The following is a 21,220-nucleotide window of genomic DNA, read 5'->3' as shown; positions in this document are numbered from 1 at the left end:
TGTTCGATTCCTGGCTGTATCACAAACGGCTGTGATTGGGAGTCCCATTGGGCGGTGCAAAATTGGCCCAGCGTTGTTTGGGTTTGGCAGGGGTAGGCCGTCATTGTAAGTAAGAATTTGTTCTTAACTGACTTGCCTAGTTAAACATTTTTATGCAAGTTTAGTGAAATTAAGGTTAAATAAAAATAAATATTGCCATGTTATTTTCTACTCCTCTATATATAGCCATGTTATTTTATAATCCCTATATATAGTCATGTTATTTTATAATCCCTATATATAGCCATGTTATTTCCTACTCCTCTATATATAGCCATGTTATTTCCTACTCCTCTATATATAGCCATGTTATTTTCTACTCCTCTATATATAGCCATGTTATTTCCTACTCCTCTATATATAGCCATGTTATTTTCTACACCCTCTATATATAGCCATGTTATTTCCTACTCCTCTATATATAGCCATGTTATTTTCTACTCCCTGTATACAACCATGTTATTTTCTACTCCCTGTATACAACCATGTTATATCTACTCCCTGTATATTGCCATGTTATTTTTACTCTTTATTTTTATTCGTTTTTCACTGTGTATTTATTCATCATGTCACTATTTAATAAAATACAAAAATTGTTATCTTAACATTAACTCTGCATTGTTGGAAAGGACCCATAAGTAATCATTTCACTGTTAGTCTACACCTGTTGTCTTCCATTCATGTGGCAAATACACATTTATTTGACATTTCTCTTGCTCTCTCTCTCTCTCTTTCTCCCTCTCTCTTTCTCCCTCTCTCTCTCTCTCTCTCTCTCTCTCTCTCTCTCTCTCTCTCTCTCTCTCTCTCTCTCTCTCTCTCTCTCTCTCTTTCTCTTTCTCCCTCTCTCTCTCTCTCTCTCTCTCTCTCTTTCTCCCTCTCTCGGAATGCAAGGCTCCTCTGGACTGTATTGGTACCCACTGCGCAAAATTACTCATCTGAAAAAAAAGTGTGTGTATGTAGAGACTGGGTTGCTTTCAGAGTCCAGCTTTTGTTTATGGTTGCATAATTTCTGGTAGTATTAGTCGGCTGAACCAATGAACCACCTTGCTGCAGTGGTTTTAACAGCAGCAGGGGAATAAATAAGGGTGCGTTCCAGATACACACATTGTGCACTGCAGACCTGCAGAAATCAGTGACGTGGTTGCTGAGACGCTTCCCCAGACATCGTAAAGATTTGATATTCTGTGCAAGTCAACTTGCCTAATGTGCGTTATCTGGAACGCACCCACAACCTTCCGCTTATCTCCGCTCCCTTCCCAGAACAGACCTCACAACCATCCCCGGGTGAGACAGTGCTTTGGCAATGTAAACATGTTTCCCATGCCAAAATATTGCTCTTGAATTGAGAGGAGAGAGAGAGTGCGATAAAGGCAGTATGTGGGAGATTCAATCCGCCTCTGTGTGGAAGGTTAATGGCTGTCATTTATTGGTGAATTTTCAACACAACTGCTTTCTGATTACCAGAGGAGATAGAGAGGGGGAGGGAAGGAGAGCGAGAGAGGTTGCCGCAATCAATATTTTATTCACTGCACGTCTGGGCAGCTGAATACACACAACAGCATTGACTCCCTTTCTTTCTTCATCTCTCTCTCTCTCTGACTGGGAGACATAAACCTATTGCGATTGACAGGTTAGTTGCATAATTTATTTTCACCAGCTGAGAGGCAGAGCGAAAGAGAGAGAGAGGCAGAGCGAAAGAGAGAGAGCGGAGGGGGGCGTGGCGTGGTGTGGTTGGGCAGATGGTTCCTTCTGGCTCCCTTGCACTCGACGTTTACTCCTCAAACCGATCACCGGGAACCCCTACTTTACCAGCCTTCAACCGTGTGTAATTAATTACCCGATTCTACTTAATGAGGTAGCTATGTTTTCATTTTCACAACCTTTATGTAGGGTATTTGCCTATGTTGTGTATATTGTCATAAACTCCGGTTAAATTCTTTCCTTGATGACGAAGATTAATGTCTAGAAAAAGTTGAGGGAGTCTGTCCCACTTCATGGTTAATGTGTATTCGAAATCAAACAAGCAAACAAACTCTTATCCTCCAACCGTAGAAAAACATCTGACTGGTCGACTCCCTTGTCAGATCGAAGCAATGGGTATGGTCAGGGTTGGCTAGGTTACCTTCTAATTGTAACAATTTACAGTTACTAGTTACCTGTCCAAAATTGTAATAATTTACAGTTACTAGTTACCTGTCCAAAATTGTAATCAGTAACGTCATTTTTGGATTAACCAAACTCAGTAACATCATATAAGTACTTGATGCTACTTTTTGAGTACTTTCCGTAAAAGGCATTAGAAGAAGACACGACATCTGTAAATACCCCACCGAACTACCTCTTCCCCATGTTATTTATTTTTGCTGGTTTGCACCCCAGTATCTCCACCAGCATCTGCACATCTATCACTCCAGTGTTACTGCTGAATTGTAATTATTTCGCCTCTGGCCTATTTATTGCCCACCTTCCTACTCTTCGACATTTGCACACACTGTGCATAGATCTTTCTATTTTTATTTTATTTTGTGTTATTGACTGTACATTTGTTCATGTGTAACTCTGTTGTTTTTGTCACACTGCTTTGCTTTATCTTGGCCAGGTCCCGGTTGTAAATGAGAAATTGTTCTCAACTGGCCAACCTGGTTAAATAAAGGTTAAATAAAAAAAAGTGCATTTGGTGTGTCATCATATTGGTCTCTGGCTGCTATGACGACACACCATCATAGAGTCTGATGAAACTTAAACTTGCTCCTTTTTTCAATGCTGAATTGAAAGTAATTGAAAAACAGAAAGGTATCATGTATTTTTTTCCACAAAATTCCTTTCTGAATGTAAAAGAAATTCAAGAAGTAACATCTAATTTTTCAAAAGTATCTGTAATCTGATTACAATACTTTTGGCTGGTAACGTAACTGATTTCAGTTAGTGTTTTTGAAATCCAATGACGTATAACTGGTTGTGCAGGGGCGACCGGGATGCTGCAGTACAGTAGCCCGCTGCAGTTGGCCAGCTTCTTGGGTGTGCTGATTTGAAATCCGGGACACAGCACCAATGTAGGTGTAACGGATGTGAAATAGCTAGCTCGTTAGCGGTGGTGCGCGCTAAATAGCGTTTGAATCGGTGACATCACTTGCTCTGAGACCTTGAAGTAGTGGTTCCTCTTGCTCTGCAAGGGCTGCGGCTTTTGTGGAGCGATGGGTAACGATGCTTCGTGGGTGACTGTTATTGATGTGTGCAGAGGGTCCCTGGTTCGCGCCCGGGTATGGGCGAGGGGACGGTCTAAAGTTATACTGTTACATAGGCAACTGGGTATTGAACCTGGGTTGTCGCCCCTGTTTTATCCCACTGATCTAAGGCCAAGTAAGGCACTTGAACCAGAATCTGTAGCACACTTAGGCTTTAGCAGAAGTAGTGTTTAGCCATCACCCCACCACTCTGGGGTGGGAGAGAGGAAGTTACGAAACAGACAGTCCTGAAAAAGTCTTATTTTACAAACGACAAACCTAGCTCCTATTAAGGCACTTGTGGAGATCAGAGAGGATCTGATGAAATAATATGCAGATATTACAATACCAACCAAAGGGGGGGAAGGAAAGAGAGAGTTGATGAGATGGGGAGAAAGCGAGAGGGATGGAGAGAGTGTATTGTGGTGTTAACTTATCTCTCTCCTCTCTGGAATGGCATTCTTTATAACTTGTGTGTGTGTTTTTAAAGAAAATACCTGCTTTTTCAGCGTGGTTGAGTGTTCCCTATATGTAATTTAGGGTGAAGATAATTCACTTGGAACCACTTGTCTTTTCTCTTCAGGAAAGACACCCAGGCAAACACTGTATAGGTGTGTTTGGTTGACTTTATGGGTGTGGGCAAAAGACATCCACATACACACCTCGTGGCCCAACATTGATTGCGAATACAGTGAGCTCAAGGAGCAGTAGGTGTGGGGGACAGGTCCAACCTTAGAACAACATTCTCAGTTATATGTAATGACATGGACACACACACACACACAGTAAGGGAGTGTTGCGTGTTGGTGCACACAGTTCACTGTTTGTGTCCAATATTGGAATGTGAGCGAGTTGGTCATGAGATGGGCATCAGGGAACCTAGTCTACCAACAACCATCAGCTGATCCTATTTCAAACCCCACCTGACAGGATCTGAAATGATGGTTTTACCAATCTTCCAAGATATAAAGTGGCTGGTGATGGGCTATAGGGTCTATCTCTCTCGATCCTTCCTTCTCTCTTTCCTTCTCTCTCTCTCTCCACATTGAAAGGGGAAGTGGTGTCTGTCTGGTCAGAAGTGTCATAGGGTTGCAGGAAGTGAAGTGAGGCTTGTGATTCTGCATCACTGTATCATCAGATTGTTTTCTACTCAGATATGACCTAATCTACCAGCTGCAAAAACATAAACACTGTGTATTTAACACATACACACACACATGGCCCTGTGCAAAGATAGTGTTTGTGTGTGTGTCGTTCCTCTCTTGCAGGACAGGGGAAGTTTTTAATTCCAGGTGCATGTAGCTCAGTCTACCAGAAGATGGCAATGGTACCATAGACATGCATGTAAGCAAACACTAGTGTTGTGTGCAAAATAGTGGGTTGTGGCCAGTTCCTCGTGGATTACAGCCAAACACCGTTAAACAGAGTTGTAGTTATTTGGTGGTAAGTCTTTTTAGGGGCTGCAATGGAAAAACATTTGGGAACCTATCAACATGGCAGAAAGTAAATTCTGTATCGTCACAAACCCATGCTAGGTCTAATATGTTTAGCAGTTAGTTGGGTGTGTATCTTACGAGTGTAGGAGGATTTGGAAATAGGCAGATGAATGTGATTCTGTAGCAGGGTGATAACATGGGATATTGCTCATTTGGAAAGTAAATAACAAAACATGTTTGAGCACTTAGAAGTTTCGGAAAACTGAGGGAGGGGGAGTGCATCTGATGATTAGCCATATGCTGGGATATCATAACAAGAGCTGATCATGCAAGACCTTTAAATATTCTACAGTGTGCATGTTCCCGTGTGTGCTGTAGAGACAGAGATAAGAAAACAGCCTGCTAGCCATGTCTAAACAGATTATTACAAAGCAACTGAACTCCAGTGTTTGAAGTGGCTTCCTCTCTTCTCCTCTCCTCCTACCCTTCATCTGACCTGATATGAAAGGACTGTATAGGAGTTAGCAGATTTCCATTGTGCATCCTCCTCCTTATAGGGCCTTTTACTTATGCAGTTCTTTCACGTAAGTGCAGATGAAGGATGGAGACTGTACTATTGACATGCACTCAGGAGTAATACAACAATACTCTGGCAGGCAAATCAATGACCATCCAGATCAGGTGACTAACCTGACCAATGACCAGCCATACTCAACTGGCGGATGTTGCCCATATATAAATATTCTGTTGGGATTTTAACTTGCTACTGTTGAGAGTTGTAATAGTTGTAATAGTAGAATTGAAATTGGGTAGGGCATGGTCAGTTTTCCTCTTATGTCATTCACTGGCAGACCTTGCTTAGGGAGATATAACCTGTCAGAAATGTCCAGTTGATCCAACTACTGAACATGTTAGATAACGGGTTAGCCTAATTTACCCATCTATCTAAATCTTGTAATTATCATTGCCAGATTACTCTACCCCCCAGGGGGTCCACATTGATTTTGTTGAGTCACTCGGGTGTCATAACACACGGTCCTGGGCAAAATGTGTAGATTTGCAGGAAATTATCTTTAAAACTACAAAAGAACACAGATACTGGACAGAGGAACTCTGCTTAGAAGGCCAGCATCCCGGAGTCGCCTCTTCACTGTTAACTTTGAGACTAGAGGTCGACCGATTATGATTTTTCAACGCCGATACCAATTATTGGAGGACCAAAAAAAAGCCATTACCGATTAATCGGCCGATTTTATTTATTTATTTGTAATAATGACAATTACAACAATACTGAATGAACACTTATTTTAACTCGATATAATACATCAATAAAAATCCATTTAGCCTCAAATAAATAATGAAACATGTTCAATTTGGTTTAAATAATGCAAAAACAACGTGTTGGAGAAGTAAAAGTGCAATATGTGCCATGTAAAAAAGCTCATGTTTGAGTTCCTTGCTCAGAACATGAGAACATATGAAAGCTGGTGGTTCCTTTTAACAGGAGTCTTCAATATTCCAAGGTAAGAGGTTTTAGGTTGTAGTTAATATAGTTTTATAGGACTATTTCTCTCTATACCATTTGTATTTCATATACCTTTGACTATTGGATGTTCTTATAGGCACTATAGTATTGCCAGTGTAACAGTATAGCTTCTGTCCCTCTCCTCGCCCCTACCTGGGCTCGAACCAGGAACACATCAACAACAGCCACACTCGAAGCAGCGTTACCCATCGCTCCACAAAAGCCTTGCAGAGCAAGGGGAACAACCACTCCAAGTCTCAGAGCGAGTGACGTTTGAAACGCTATTAGCGCACACCCCGCTAACTAGCTAGCCGTTTCACATCGGGTTACACCAGCCATTAGGCTGATAGGCTTGAAGTCATAAACAGCGCTGTGCTTGCGAAGAGCTGCTGGCAAAATGCACGAAAGTGCTGTTTGAATGAATGCTTACGAGCGTGCTGCTGCCTACCATCGCTCAGTCAGACTGCTCTATCAAATCATAGACTTAATTATAACATAACACACAGAAATACGAGCCTTTGGTCATTAATATGGTCGAATCTGGAAACTATAATTTCGAAAACAAAATGTTTATTATTTCAGTGAAATACGGAACCGTTCGGTATTTTATCTAACGGGTGACATCCCTAAGTCTCAATATTTGTTACATTGCACAACCTTCAATGTTATGTCCTAATTACATAACATTCTGGCAAATTAGTTCACAATGAGCCAGGCTGCCCAAACTGTTGCATATACCCTGACTCTGCGTGCAATGAACGCAAGAGAAGTGACACAATTTCACCTGGTTAATATTGCCTGCTAACTTGGATTTCTTTTAGCTAAATATGCAGGTTTAAAAATATGTGCCTCTGTGTATTGATTTTAAGAAAGGCATTAGTGTTTATGGTTAGGTACAGTCGTACAACGATTGTGCTTTTTTCGCAAATGCGCTTTTGTTAAATCATCCTCCAGCGTTGCATCGATTATATGCAACGCAGGACACGTGAGATAAAACTAGTAATATCATCAACCACGTGTAGTTATAACTAGTGATTATGATTGATTGATTGTTTTTTATAAGATAAGTTTAATGCTAGCTAGCAACTTACCTTGGCTTCTACTGCATTCGCGTAACAGGCAGGCTCCTCATGGAGTGCAATGAGAGGCAGGCGGTTAGAGCGTTGGACTAGTTAAATGTAAGGTTGCAAGATTGGATCCCCCAAGCTGACAAGGTGAAAATCTGTCGTTCTGCCCCTGAACAAGGCAGTTAACCCACCGTTCCTAGGCCATCATTGAAAGTAAGAATGTGTTCTTAACTGACTTCCCTAGTTCAATAAAGGTATTAAAAAATATATTATTATTATTTTTCGTAATTGTTAAAATTGGCGCCCCAAAATACCATTCCGATTAATCGGCCGACCTCTAGTTGAGACTGGTGTTTTGCGGATACTATTTAATAAAGCTGCTAGTTGAGGACTTGTGAGGCATCTGTTTCTCAAACTAGACACTAATGTACTTGTCCTTTTGCTCAGTTGTGCACTGGGGCCTCCCACTCCTCTTTCTATTCTGGTTAGAGCCCGTTTGCGCTGTTCTGTGAAGGGAGTAGTACACAGCGTTGTATGGGATCTTCAGTTTCTTGGTAATTTCTCACATGGAATAGCCTTCATTTCTCAAAACAAGAATAGACTGACGAGTTCCAGAAGAAAGTTATTTGTTTCTGGCCATTTTGAGCCTGTAATTGAACCCACAAATGCTGATGCTCCAGATACTCAACTAGTCTAAAGAAGGCCAGTTTTATTGCTTCTTTAATCAGGACAACAGTTTTCAGCTGTGCCAACATAATTGCAAAAGGGTTTTCTAATGAGTAATTAGCCATTTAAAACGATAAACTTCGATTAGCTAACCCAACTTGCCATTGGAACACAGGAGTGATGGTTGCTGATAATGGGCCTATGTACACCTATGTAGATATTCTATTAAAAGTCAGCTGTTTCCAGCTACAATAGTCATTTACAACAGTATCAATGTCTACACTGATCAATTTCATGTTATTTTAATGGACAAAAAATGTGCTCTTTCAAAAACAAGGACATTTCTAAGTGACCCCAAACTTTTGAACATTAGTGTATATATATTTTTTCTTTCTGTACAAATTGATACTTGGAGTCAAATATTGATATAATATCGTCCAAAAATAATGTTGCTATAGTGACTGTATTGACCCCCCCCCCCCCCCCCCCTCATCCAAAGACGTCATCCGGACTTCTTTGGAAAGTCATCAATGAGTCACATGATCTTGTGAGCTAAGGCTAGGATGGATTCCATTGTCAATACCACAAAGGCACATACACACACTTACACATGGGTGGTGTGTAGACAGACAGTTCCCAGGGATAGGAGATCCCAGACATGAATCGCTCCCCATTGGCCGTCTGTCAGTGATTGACATGTCTTTGTCCAATAGTTCTACCCTAGGCCCCACCTCATCCTCCCTCCCTCTATTCCTTCTCACATTCAGTCCAACTCGCAGCTAGAGTACATTTTGATCTTCCGACAGAGAGAGAGAGAGAGAGAGAGAGAGAGAGAGAGAGAGAGAGAGAGAGAGAGAGAGAGAGAGAGAGAGAGTGTGTTATCTGACGTGAGAGAATAGGACAGGCTTGGAAATCATGGGGTTCCCACGCCGTGAGTGGGTACAGGTCAGTGAAACACTGTCACTGTGTGGGTCTCACTCTGTCTCTTTCTATTCATCTTTCTCTCTCTCTGTCTGTCTTTTCATAGCTCAGGAAAAGGTGTGTTTTGTTACTGTTGGCTTTCTTTTATAATTGAAGTTGCTGTGGGTGGGTGTGTGTGTGTGTGTCTTGCATGACTTTGTCTGAGCGTGTGTGTGAGAGAACTCTGCATGCTGCCACCTGGCTGGTGAGAGATCCAGAGTGGTCAGCCTTGGCCCCCTCAATTAGAGTGAGTGCTGGCTGTACATCTAGTGTTGTCCCGTGGACTCAAGCATGCAACACAATTTCATAAGAAACTGTATCGGTCAAGTCCTATTGACCCACAGTAGACTACTAGCCCTTGTTTCTTTGTCAGAAATATAAACTCATATATGATTTTTAAATGTTTTAAAATTTATTTTTTAATCTTTCATTTGCCACCCTCCTTTCTCTCCTCCTAATCTTCCTCCTTTCTCAGTGGCTACTCCCTGCAGCACCGGTCTAACCGGACCCATTGTTAAATGTTTGTCACAGTGAATATCGCAGCTGCACACACCTCACACTTCTCTCTCAATAGAGAAAGAAATACTTTTTATTTTTAAATGAAGAGTTGGGGGAATTTCTCTTCTACTTTCTAAAACAATTCTGCAAGTTCATAAAGACACACAGACATATGTCCAGAGGTGTGTGTGTGTTTAGGAGGTATGGTATTAGTTGTAGGTGGCTTTCCTGCTGTCGTGTCCTTATTTACAGAAAACAACATTTATAGAGCACAGTGTGTGTATGTTTGTAATACCTACATGAAAGTGTGTGTGTGTAGGGTAATATAATACGGTACATGCAGGTAACGGAAGCATGAGTATTTGCATGAAGTGAGTGTTATTTCCATACGGAGTGAATGAGTGAAAGCAGAGGGAGTGAATGGAAGTGTGTGTAGACTCTCTCTGTTTCTCCAGGAACCATTTTAGGAAATTAATGCCATGATAAAGGGGAGACCTTGCCAGGAAGGCGCACCCACACTCACATACATGCTTGCACATGCAAGCATACACACACACACACACACACACACACACACACACACACACACACACACACACACACACACACACACACACACACACACACACACACACACACACACACACACACACACACACACACACACACACACACACACACACACACACACACACACACACATTGCAGCTCTGTTGGTAGGACACCAGGTTGCTGATCTTGCCATGCTCTTTTTCTGGGCCAGTCTGTTTGGCGCCATCTCTCTAATCTCTCACTTGTTTCACCATGTCTGAGCAGCTCACCTGCCTCAATGTTTCTGTCAATACACACTTACTCTCAGATAGTCATAAACTTGTTCAGGAGCGCATGTCTGACCTGTTTTAGATGATTTGAATCTGCTGTTTAGGTTTTAAAGAACACGCACAAATACACACACACAAATAATGCTGGATTAAACATCACACTGCTGTGTCATACCTCCACCATTGTCCTGTTTCTCTCTGATAATCCTATTGTTTAGTGCCTCCTCTGTGACCAGAGAGGGAGAAAGGGATGTAGAGAGATGAGATATAATTAACTTTATCTTTAAATAAAGCTGGAATCCGTAGCTGTGAAACTCCCAAGTCCATTTGCAATATTAAAACGAAGACGTTACTTCAAACCAAGAACATCGTTTTTTTCCATTAGACATCAGTGCACACGCAAATAGAACAGCAGAGTATTTTTTGACAACGATGCTCCATTTCCTAAACTAAATAAAAACAAATGCGCCTGGGGTGACTTTCATCTCATGCAGATCTCAAATCAAATTGTGTTTGTCAGATGCTTCATAAACAACAGGTGTAGATGTAACCGGTGTGAAATGGCTAGCGGGATGCGCCCTTCGTACATCAGCTGATATCTCAAAGTGCTGTACAGAAACCCAGCCTAAAACCCCAAACAGCAAGCAATGCAGGTGTAGAAGCACGGTGGCTAGGAAAAACTCCCTAGAAAGGCCAAAACTTAGGAAGAAACCTAGAGAGGAACCAGGCTATGTGGGGTGGCCAGTCCTCTTCTGGCTGTGCCGGGTGGAGATTATAACAGAACATGGCCAAGATGTTAAAATGTTCATAAATGACCAGCATGGTTGAATAATAATAATAAGGCAGAACAGTTGAACCTGGAGCTGCAGCACGACCAGGTGGACTGGGGACAGCAAGTAGTCATCATGTCAGGTAGTCCTGGGGCATGGTCCTAGGGCTCAGGTCCTCTGAGAGAGAGAAAGAAAGAGAGAAGGAGAGAATTAGAGAACGCACACTTAGATTCACACAGGACACCGAATAGGACAGGAGAAGTACTCCAGATATAACAAACTGACCCTAGCCCCCCGACACATAAACTACTGCAGCATAAATACTGGAGGCTGAGACAGGAGGGGTCAGGAGACACTGGCCCCATTCGAGGACACCCCCGGACAGGGCCAAACAGGAAGGATATAACCCCACCCACTTTGCCAAAGCACAGCCCCCACACCACTAGAGGGATATCTTCAACCACCAACTTACCATCCTGAGACAAGGCTGAGTATAGCCCACAAAGATCTCCGCCATGGCACAACCCAAGGGGAGGCGCCAACCCAGACAGGATGACCACATCAGTGAATCAACCCACTCAGGTGATGCACCCCTCCCAGGGACAGCATGAGAGAACCCCAGTAAGCCAGTGACTCAGCCCCTGTAATAGGGTTAGAGGCAGAGAATCCCAGTGGAAAGAGGGGAACCGGCCAGGCAGAGACAGCAAGGGCGGTTCGTTGCTCCAGAGCCTTTCCGTTCACCTTCCCACTCCTGGGCCAGACTACACTCAATCATATGACCCACTGAAGAGATGAGTCTTCAGTAAAGACTTAAAGTTTGAGACCGAGTTTGCGTCTCTGACATGGGTAGGCAGACCGTTCCATAAAAATGGAGCTCTATAGGAGAAAGCCCTGCCTCCTGCTGTTTGCTTAGAAATTCTAGGGACAATTAGGAGGCCTGCGTCTTGTGACCGTAGCGTACGTGTAGGTATGTACGGCAGGACCAAATCAGAGAGATGGGTAGGAGCAAGCCCATGTAATGCTTTGTAGGTTAGCAGTAAAACCTTGAAATCAGCCCTTGCTTTGACAGGAAGCCAGTGTAGAGAGGCTAGCACTGGAGTAATATGATCACATTTTTTGGTTCTAGTCAGGATTCTAGCAGCCGTATTTAGCACCAACTGAAGTTTATTTAGTGTTTTATCCAGGTAGCCGGAAAGTAGAGCATTGCAGTAGTCTATCCTAGAAGTGACAAAAGCATGGATTAATTTTTCTTCATAATTTTTGGACAGAAAGTTTCTGATTTTTGCAATGTTACGTAGATGGAAAAAAGCTGTCCTTGAAATGGTCTTGATATGTTCTTCAAAAGAGAGATCAGGGTCCAGAGTAACGCCGAGGTCCTTCACAGTTTTATTTGAGACGACTGTACAACCATTAAGATTAATTGTCAGATTCAACAGAAGATCTCTTTGTTTCTTGGGACCTAGAACAAGCATCTCTGTTTTGTCAGAGTTTAAAAGTAGAAATTTTGCAGCCATCCACTTCCTTATGTCTGAAACACATGCTTCTAGCAAAGGCAATTTTGGGGCTTCACCATGTTTCATTGAAATGTACAGCTGTGTGTCATCCGCATCGCAGTGAAAGTTAACATCATGTTTTCGAATAACATCCCCAAGAGGTAAAATATATAGTGAAAACAATAGTGGTCCTAAAATGGAACCTTGAGGAACACCGAAATTTACAGTTGATTTGTCAGAGGACAAACCATTCACAGAGACAAACTGATATCTTTCCGACAGATAAGATCTAAACCAGGCCAGAACTTGTCCGTGTAGACCAATTTGGGTTTCCAGTCTCTCCAAAAGAATGTGGTGATCGATGGTATCAAAAGCCGCACTAAGGTCTAGGAGCACGAGGACAGATGCAGAGCCTCGGTCCGATGCCATTAAAATGTAATTTACCACCTTCACAAGTGCCGTCTCAGTGTTATTATGGGGTTTAAAACCAGACTGAAGCATTTCGTATACATTGTTTGTCTTCAGGAAGGCAGTACGTTGCTGCGCAACAGCCTTTTCTAAAATTTTTGAGAGGAATGGAAGATTCGATATAGGCCGATTTAGTTTTTTAAATATTTTCTGGGTCAAGGTTTGGCTTTTTCAAGAGAGGCTTTATTACTGCCACTTTTAGTGAGTTTGGTACACATCCGGTAGATAGAGCTGTTTATTATGTTCAACATAGGAGGGCCAAGCACAGGAAGCAGCTCTTTCAGTAGTTTAGTTGGAATAGGGTCCAGTATGCAGCTTGAAGGTTGAGGCCATGATTATTTTCATCATTGTGTCGAGATATAGTACTAAAACACTTGAGTGTCTCCCTTGAGCCTAGGTCCTGGCAGAGTTGTGCAGACTCAGGACAACTGAGCTTTGAAGGAATACGCAGATTGAAATAGGAGTCCGTAATTTGCTTTCTAATAATCATCATCTTTTCCTCAAAGAAGTTCATGAATTTTTCACTGCTAAAGTGAAAGTCATCCTCTCTTGGGGAATGCTGCTTTTTAGTTAGCTTTGCGACAGTATCAAAAAGGAATTTCGGATTGTTATTATTTTCCTCAATTAAGTTAGAAAAATAGGATGATCGAGCAGCAGTAAGGGCTCTTCGGTACTGTCCTTCCAAGCTAGTCGGAAGACTTCCAGTTTGGTGTGGCGCCATTTCCGTTCCAATTTTCTGGAAGCTTGCTTCAGAGCTCGGGTATTTTCTGTGTACCAGGGAGCTAGTTTCTTATGAGAAATGTTTTTAGGTTTTAGGGGTGCAACTGCATCTAGGGTATTGCGCAAGGTTAAATTGAGTTCCTCAGTTAGGTGGTTAACTGATTTTTGTCCTCTGGCGTCCTTGGGTAGACAGAGGGAATCTGGAAGGACATCAAGGAATCTTTGTGTTGTCTGTGAATTTATAGCACGACTTTTGATGTTCCTTGGTTGGGGTCTGAGCAGATTATTTGTTGCAATTGCAAACGTAATAAAATAGTGGTCCGATAGTCCAGGATTATGAGGAAAAACATTAAGATCCACAACATTTATTCCATGGGACAAAACTAGGTCCGGCGTATGACTGTGACAGTGAGTGGGTCCAGAGATATGTTGGACAAAACCCACTGAGCCGATGATGGCTCCGAAAGCCTTTTGGAGTGGGTCTGTGGACTTTTCCATGTGAATATTAAAGTCACCAAAGATTAGAATATTATCTGCTATGACTACAAGGTCCAATAGGAATTCAGGGAACTCAGTGAGGAACGCTGTATATGGCCCAGGAGACCTGTAAACAGTAGCTATAAAAAGTGATTGAGTAGACTGCATAGATTTCATGACTAGAAGCTCAAAAGACGAAAACGTCTTTTTTTTTTGTAAATTGAAATTTGCTATCGTAAATGTTAGCAACACCTCCGCCTTTGCGGGATGCACGAGGGATATGGTCACTAGTGTAGCCAGGAGGTGAGGCCTCATTTAACACAGTAAATTCATCAGGCTTAAGCCATGTTTCAGTCAGGCCAATCACATCAAGATTATGATCAGTGATTAGTTCATTTACTATAATCGCCTTTGAAGTAAGGGATCTAACATTAAGTAGCCCTATTTTGAGATGTGAGGTATCATGATCTCTTTCAATAATGACAGGAATGGAGGTGGTCTTTATCCTAGTGAGATTGCTAAGGCGAACACCGCCATGTTTAGTTTTGCCCAACCTAGGTCGAGGCACAGACACGGTCTCAATGGTGATAGCTGAGCTGACTACACTGACTGTGCTAGTGGCAGACTCCACTATGCTGGCAGGCTGGCTAACAGCCTGCTGCCTGGCCTGCACCCTATTTCATTGTGGAGCTAGAGGAGTTAGAGCCCTGTCTATGTTGGTAGATAAGATGAGAGCACCCCTCCAGCTAGGATGGAGTCCGTCACTCCTCAGCAGGTCAGGCTTGGTCCTGTTTGTGGGTGAGTCCCAGAAAGAGGGCCAATTATCTACAAATTCTATCTTTTGGGAGGGGCAGAAAACAGTTTTCAACCAGCGATTGAGTTGTGAGACTCTGCTGTAGAGCTCATTACTCCCCCTAACTGGGAGGGGGCCAGAGACAATTACTCGATGCCGACACATCTTTCTAGCTGATTTACACGCAGAAGCTATGTTGCGCTTGGTGATCTCTGACTGTTTCATCCTAACATCGTTGGTGCCGACGTGGATAACAAAATGATCCTATTTATTCAAAATGATCCTATTTACACTTTAGTCAATTTTGACACTATAATATTTTTGTTGATGCCACATAAGCAATTTTCAAAAGGAGAAGTTTATTTTTTGTTTGAGTTGGACTTTAAGGAGAGTGGAAGCAGCCTTGTTATATTTTAGCACTAAGCCGTGGCTTACGGAGAAGACAGCCTATGGCAACAGTGTGTGAATTCCATTGTGTTTCCTCCTCTCCTCGTTGTCTTTAGCCTGCTACTACAGGCCATCCCTGATGTGTTGCTATTCACCAGTTCCCATTCAAACACTCTTACCAGCCTTTATCTGCATATTTACACACACATACAACCTACTGCCATGGGGGTAACAGTAACACGAATGTTGCAGTCAGACTCCATAAACTTGGCATTGACGTCATGTTGTCTACCTGGTCTCTCTGTCTGTCCCTGTCTCTCCCTACCTCCCTCCCCCTCTGCCTGTCCACCAGGTGAGCCCTGGGCACCGAGCGTGCTAGCCAATAACCATGCTGCGCCAATCTGAGCCTACCAATAGCACGTTGCACCTTGTTGCTACGGATATGAGTGAAATTATGGAGAATTTGGACACTCGTGAGCTGTACCTAGGAGACGGGGAATATAACACTACGGACTTTAAACTCCCAGGTAGGGTGTGTGTGTGCGCAAATGTTTTATTCATTGATTGATGGATTAGTTTATAAGAAGACAGTTTTACCCATCTAACTATTTATAACCTATTCATGAGCAACAAAGTGTGTGTAGTGTGGGCAGGTAAGTTTTGCTCAAGATGTTGTGTGGGGAATGTTATGTCTTGCAGATGTGTGTGTAGTGTAGTTTCTGATGTGTGTGTGTGTGTGTAGTGTAGTTTCTGATGTGTGTGTGTGTGTAGTGTAGTTTCTGATGTGTGTGTGTGTGTAGTGTAGTTTCTGATGTGTGTGTGTGTGTAGTGTAGTTTCTGATGTGTGTGTGTGTAGTGTAGTTTCTGATGTGTGTGTGTGTAGTGTAGTTTCTGATGTGTGTGTGTGTGTAGTGTAGTTTCTGATGTGTGTGTGTGTGTAGTGTAGTTTCTGATGTGTGTGTGTGTGTAGTGTAGTTTCTGATGTGTGTGTTCCCCCAGAGGAGCGTCGGGGCTTTGCGTCTGTCTACAATACTGTGGGGTTTAAGGAGGCAGAGGTCAAGGTGTTTCTCTCCTCTCCCATCACCGCTAAGATACTAGAAGTGGAGAGATTCACCTCTGCACAGGACCGCTTCAATATCACATCACAGCGCAGTGTCAACAAGGTACACACGCACATACCTTAGCAAAGCACCACAACACACACACACACTCACTCACTCAGCCATACCTTTTATATTTTTCCTGTCTGTGTAGAGTCTGCCTGCGGTATTTAAGATTGAAATGAGACATGGAGAGTTCAGCTGGGTGGTCAAGAGGAAGGAGAAACACTTCCTGGACCTCCATAGAGAACTGCTCCGATACAAGACTTTCATGAGAATACCACTACCCTCCCGCAGGTACACACACACACCTGTTTGTTTTACTACCCATGTGGGGACCAAAAAATGGATTCCTATTTAATATCACATTTTTACTAACCCCTAACCCTTAACCCCTCACCCTAATCCTAACTCTAATTGGAACTCTAAACCTAACCCCTAAGCCTAAAATAGCCTTTTTCCTTCTGGGGACTGGCAAAATATCCCCACTTGTCCAAGTGTTCCTTATTTGTACTACTAGGATAGTAAAACCACACACACACACACACACACACACACACACACACACACACACACACACACACACACACACACACACACACACACACACACACACACACACACACACACACACACACACACACACACACACACACACACACACACACACACACACACACACACACACACACACACACACACACACACACACACACACACACACACACACAGGTAGTATCAAAGATGTTGAAACTGAAAAGACACTAACAATTTCCTATTGACTCCCTCTTTCTCTCCATCCTCTCTCTCTCCCCCCTCTCTCTCTTCCAGCCACACAGTGAGAAGGCATAGTGTTCGGAGGTCAGAGGTCAGGGCCATGCCCACTCTGCCACGGGGGAGCGGGGATGAGCTGGCCCGGGAGGAACAGGTGTCCAGCAGGAGGGTACGCCATTCGGCAAACACATTTGTCATTCACCTGTTAATCACCTGCTTTACTCTTCCTAACACGGTATGTCTTTATTGATTACAGAAAGCATTGGAGGACTACCTGAACAAGCTGCTGAAGATGTCTATGTACAGAAACTACCATGCTACGGTGAGACACACACACACACACACTGCTGGAGATGTCCACGCTACGAGGATATGTCCAACTTTCAAATGTTCTTGTTTCTCTTAGATGGAGTTTATAGACGTCAGCCAGCTATCCTTCATCCATGATCTGGGACCTAAAGGCTTGTGAGTAACTCTACACTATCTACTGTAACTAACTACTCATTACCACCATGATACTTCAGTCAGGAAGAGAAGTATTCTACTTGTTCTCTTCATTTCCCCAGAGAAGGGATGGTGTACAAGCGGTCAGGTGGTCATCGTATCCCAGGACTTAACTGCTGTGGTCATAGCAAGATGTGCTACCGCTGGTCCAAACGGTCAGTATCCTGAATAATAGATGAAATATCAAGATGTGCTACCGCTGATCCAAACGGTCAGTATCCTGAATAATAGATGAAATATCAAGATGTGCTACCGCTGATCCAAACGGTCAGTACCCTGAATAATAGATGAAATATCAAGATGTGCTACCGCTGATCCAAACGGTCAGTATCCTGAATAATAGATGAAATATCAAGATGTGCTACCGCTGATCCAAACGGTCAGTACCCTGAATAATAGATGAAATATCAAGATGTGCTACCGCTGATCCAAACGGTCAGTATCCTGAATAATAGATGAAATATCAAGATGTGCTACCGCTGATCCAAACGGTCAGTATCCTGAATAATAGATGAAATATCAAGATGTGCTACCGCTGATCCAAACGGTCAGTATCCTGAATAATAGATGAAATATCAAGATGTGCTACCGCTGATCCAAACGGTCAGTACCCTGAATAATAGATGAAATATCAAGATGTGCTACCGCTGATCCAAACGGTCAGTATCCTGAATAATAGATGAAATATCAAGATGTGCTACCGCTGATCCAAACGGTCAGTATCCTGAATAATAGATGAAATATCAAGATGTGCTACCGCTGATCCAAACGGTCAGTACCCTGAATAATAGATGAAATATCAAGATGTGCTACCGCTGGTCCAAATGGTCAGTACCCTGAATTATAGATGAAATATCAAGATGTGCTACCGCTGGTCCAAATGGTCAGTACCCTGAATAATAGATGAAATATCAAGATGTGCTACCGCTGATCCAAACGGTCAGTATACTGAATAATAGGTGAAATATCAAAGTCTGAGAATGATTATATCCTCCTCTGGAGTCCAGATGTTGTCTCATATCTCCTCTTACTGCTCCAGCTGATACTGCTGAGCTGTGCTGTAATAATAAACTCTAGTGTCTGTCTGTCTGTCTGTCTAGCTGGTTGGTGGTGAAGGATTCGTTCCTCCTCTACATGAAGCCAGACTCGGGAGCCATTGCCTTTGTTCTCCTGGTGGATAAAGAGTTCTGCATCAAAATGGACTCCAAAGACACAGAGACCAGACACGGAGTACGGATTGATAGCCTTTCCAGGTGGGTTGGTTGTAAAAATAAATACAAAAGTAGGTTGCTACCTCACCAAGGAGTATTGAAAAACACAGAATCTACAGAAATGATTCAGACAAATCATTGAGTAAAAAGAAGTTTCAACAATCATTGTTTTTGTGTTGTGTGTATATTCTGCAGGGCCCTGGTGTTGAAATGCAGCAGCTACAGACATGCCAGGTGGTGGGGTCAGGCCATCGAGGGCTTCGTCCAGAAGCATGGCTCTGCCTTCCTGACCGACCACCGCTTCGGTTCCTTCGCCCGACAGGAGCACAACATCCCAGCCAAATGGTATCCACAGCTACACCACAATCATTAAACCACGACACGTTTAATACAGTCAGAGTTAAATAACACCCCAGTCTGAACATTAAGTGAGAACAATGCAGAATATATATTTAAAATGGGAAATTACTCTGGGAATGTATTTTTTCAAGGCACATTTACTGTACACACCAAAGTCCCAGTAGAGCATAAAGGCCAGCTAGTGTGGCAGGTGGGTTATCCCAGGTAATCCCAGGTACACTTTGGCCCAGTTACAGCCCTTAAAGATATCTGTCTCACTGGAGTAACTTGACACAAAGAGAGGGAAAATGACACTGGGCTTCTCATCACCTGTCACCTGCTGGGGCAACACTATACTGTCTGTGTGAGACATAGGGGGGTGTGTGCAACAGTGAAAGTCTGTGGGTGGTTGTATGCTGGCGTGCGTGGGAAGGTTTGTGTGTCTGTTTACCAGAGAGAGAGAGAGAGAGAGAGGGAGAGAGAGAGAGAGAGTGTATGAAAGAGAGACCGCACTGTGTTTTAAGTGTGTGACTATAATATAACTCTGTTTATAGGTATGTGAATGGGAAGACCTACATGGCCGACGTGGCAGACGCTCTGGAGGAGGCTGAAGAAGAGATCTTCATCACTGACTGGTGGTGTGTGTGTGTGTGTGTGTGTGTGTGTGTGTGTGTGTGTGTGTGTGTGTGTGTGTGTGTGTGTGTGTGTGTGTGTGTGTGTGTGTGTGTGTGTGTGTGTGTGTGTGTGTGTGTGTGTGTGTGTGTGTGTGTGTGTGTGTGTGTGTGTGGAGAGCACAGAGCGGTCACACCTCCAAGGCAGACTGTGGTCAAACAGATGGGTTACAATCAGAGACCTGGAATACTGTTACACCCACCCCACACAGCTGTCAGCCGCCAGAGCCTGGTTTACCCTCAGAGCCTGGTTCCTCTCTAGGTTCCTTCCTAGATTCCTGCCATTCTAGGGAGTTTTTCCTAGCCACCGTGCTTCTACATCTGCAATGCTTGCTGTTTGGGGTTTTAGGCAGGGTTTCTGTACAGCACTTTGTGACATCGGCTGATGGAAAAAGGGCTTTAAAAAATACATTTGATTGTATGTGTGTGTTTTTAGGCTGAGCCCTGAGATCTTTATGAAGAGGCCGGTTGTCGAGGGAAACCGCTGGCGCCTTGACTGCATCCTGAGACGCAAAGCGGTGAGCAACAAAATGCTGTCTCATTGGTCCATTTGCACCCCTCAAACTGCCTTAGTGTGGATCTTATCATTGATTAAATTATTTGATTATGTGGCGATTAGTAACGGTGACTCTGTCTTTCTGTCCCTATAGCAACAGGGAGTGCGTATCTTTGTGATGCTGTATAAGGAGGTGGAGCTAGCTCTGGGCATCAACAGTGAATACAGCAAGAGAACACTAATGCACCTCCACCCCAATGTCAAGGTAGGTGTGTGTGTGTGTGTGAAATGTGTTTACAGTGTGTTTATAGTTGTTTATAGAGCATAGGAGGTTGGTGGCACCTTAATTGGGGAGGACGGGCTTGTGGTAATGTCTGGAGCAGAATCGATGGAATGGTATCAGATGCATGAAACGCATGGGTTCCATGTGTGTTTGATGCCATTCCATTCACTCCATTCCAACCATTATTATGAGCCATCCTCCCCTCAGTAGCCTCCACTGGTATAGAGGTATCCTTTTATGTAGTAAAAGTGTGTGTGTGTGTGTGTGTGTGTGTGTTTCTTCTGTAGGTGATGCGTCATCCGGACCATGTCTCCTCCTCTGTATACCTGTGGGCGCATCACGAGAAGATCATCATCATCGACCAATCAGTGGCCTTCGTGGGTGGGATCGACCTGGCTTACGGTCGCTGGGATGACAGAGAGCACCGTCTGACGGACGTGGGGAGTGTGACGCGCTCTGTAGCCCTGGAGCAGGTCAGACACACAACCACATACACAG

The 21,220-nt window shown here is 43.3% G+C and overlaps 1 protein-coding gene across 3 annotated transcripts in view; it reads left to right on the top strand.

Moving 5' to 3' along the window:
• Positions 1-1,711: 1,711 nt before the first annotated feature.
• LOC123991271 (phospholipase D1-like) overlaps positions 1,712-21,220 on the top strand; it is a 36,905-nt gene continuing 17,396 nt past the window's right edge. The window contains exons 1-14 of one of the 3 annotated variants that reach the window (XM_046292701.1): positions 1,712-1,894; positions 15,697-15,871; positions 16,344-16,507; positions 16,599-16,741; positions 17,276-17,387; positions 17,475-17,540; positions 17,625-17,683; positions 17,785-17,877; positions 18,823-18,975; positions 19,129-19,278; positions 19,827-19,910; positions 20,380-20,461; positions 20,594-20,704; positions 21,010-21,195. In XM_046292701.1, the coding sequence (XP_046148657.1) occupies positions 15,733-15,871; positions 16,344-16,507; positions 16,599-16,741; positions 17,276-17,387; positions 17,475-17,540; positions 17,625-17,683; positions 17,785-17,877; positions 18,823-18,975; positions 19,129-19,278; positions 19,827-19,910; positions 20,380-20,461; positions 20,594-20,704; positions 21,010-21,195 (1,542 nt within the window). In that variant the 5' untranslated portion in view covers positions 1,712-1,894; positions 15,697-15,732. Of the gene's footprint in view, positions 1,895-8,775; positions 8,903-15,696; positions 15,872-16,343; positions 16,508-16,598; positions 16,742-17,275; positions 17,388-17,474; positions 17,541-17,624; positions 17,684-17,784; positions 17,878-18,822; positions 18,976-19,128; positions 19,279-19,826; positions 19,911-20,379; positions 20,462-20,593; positions 20,705-21,009; positions 21,196-21,220 lie in introns of those variants that run through there. The other 2 variants (XM_046292703.1, XM_046292702.1) reach the window with 2 other exon arrangements.

Source organism: Oncorhynchus gorbuscha, linkage group LG12 (genome assembly GCF_021184085.1).
Source record: "Oncorhynchus gorbuscha isolate QuinsamMale2020 ecotype Even-year linkage group LG12, OgorEven_v1.0, whole genome shotgun sequence".
NCBI lineage: Eukaryota > Metazoa > Chordata > Actinopteri > Salmoniformes > Salmonidae > Oncorhynchus > Oncorhynchus gorbuscha.
The sequence above is the reverse complement of the archived record's forward strand: the minus strand, read 5'-3'. Positions and strand labels throughout refer to the sequence as shown.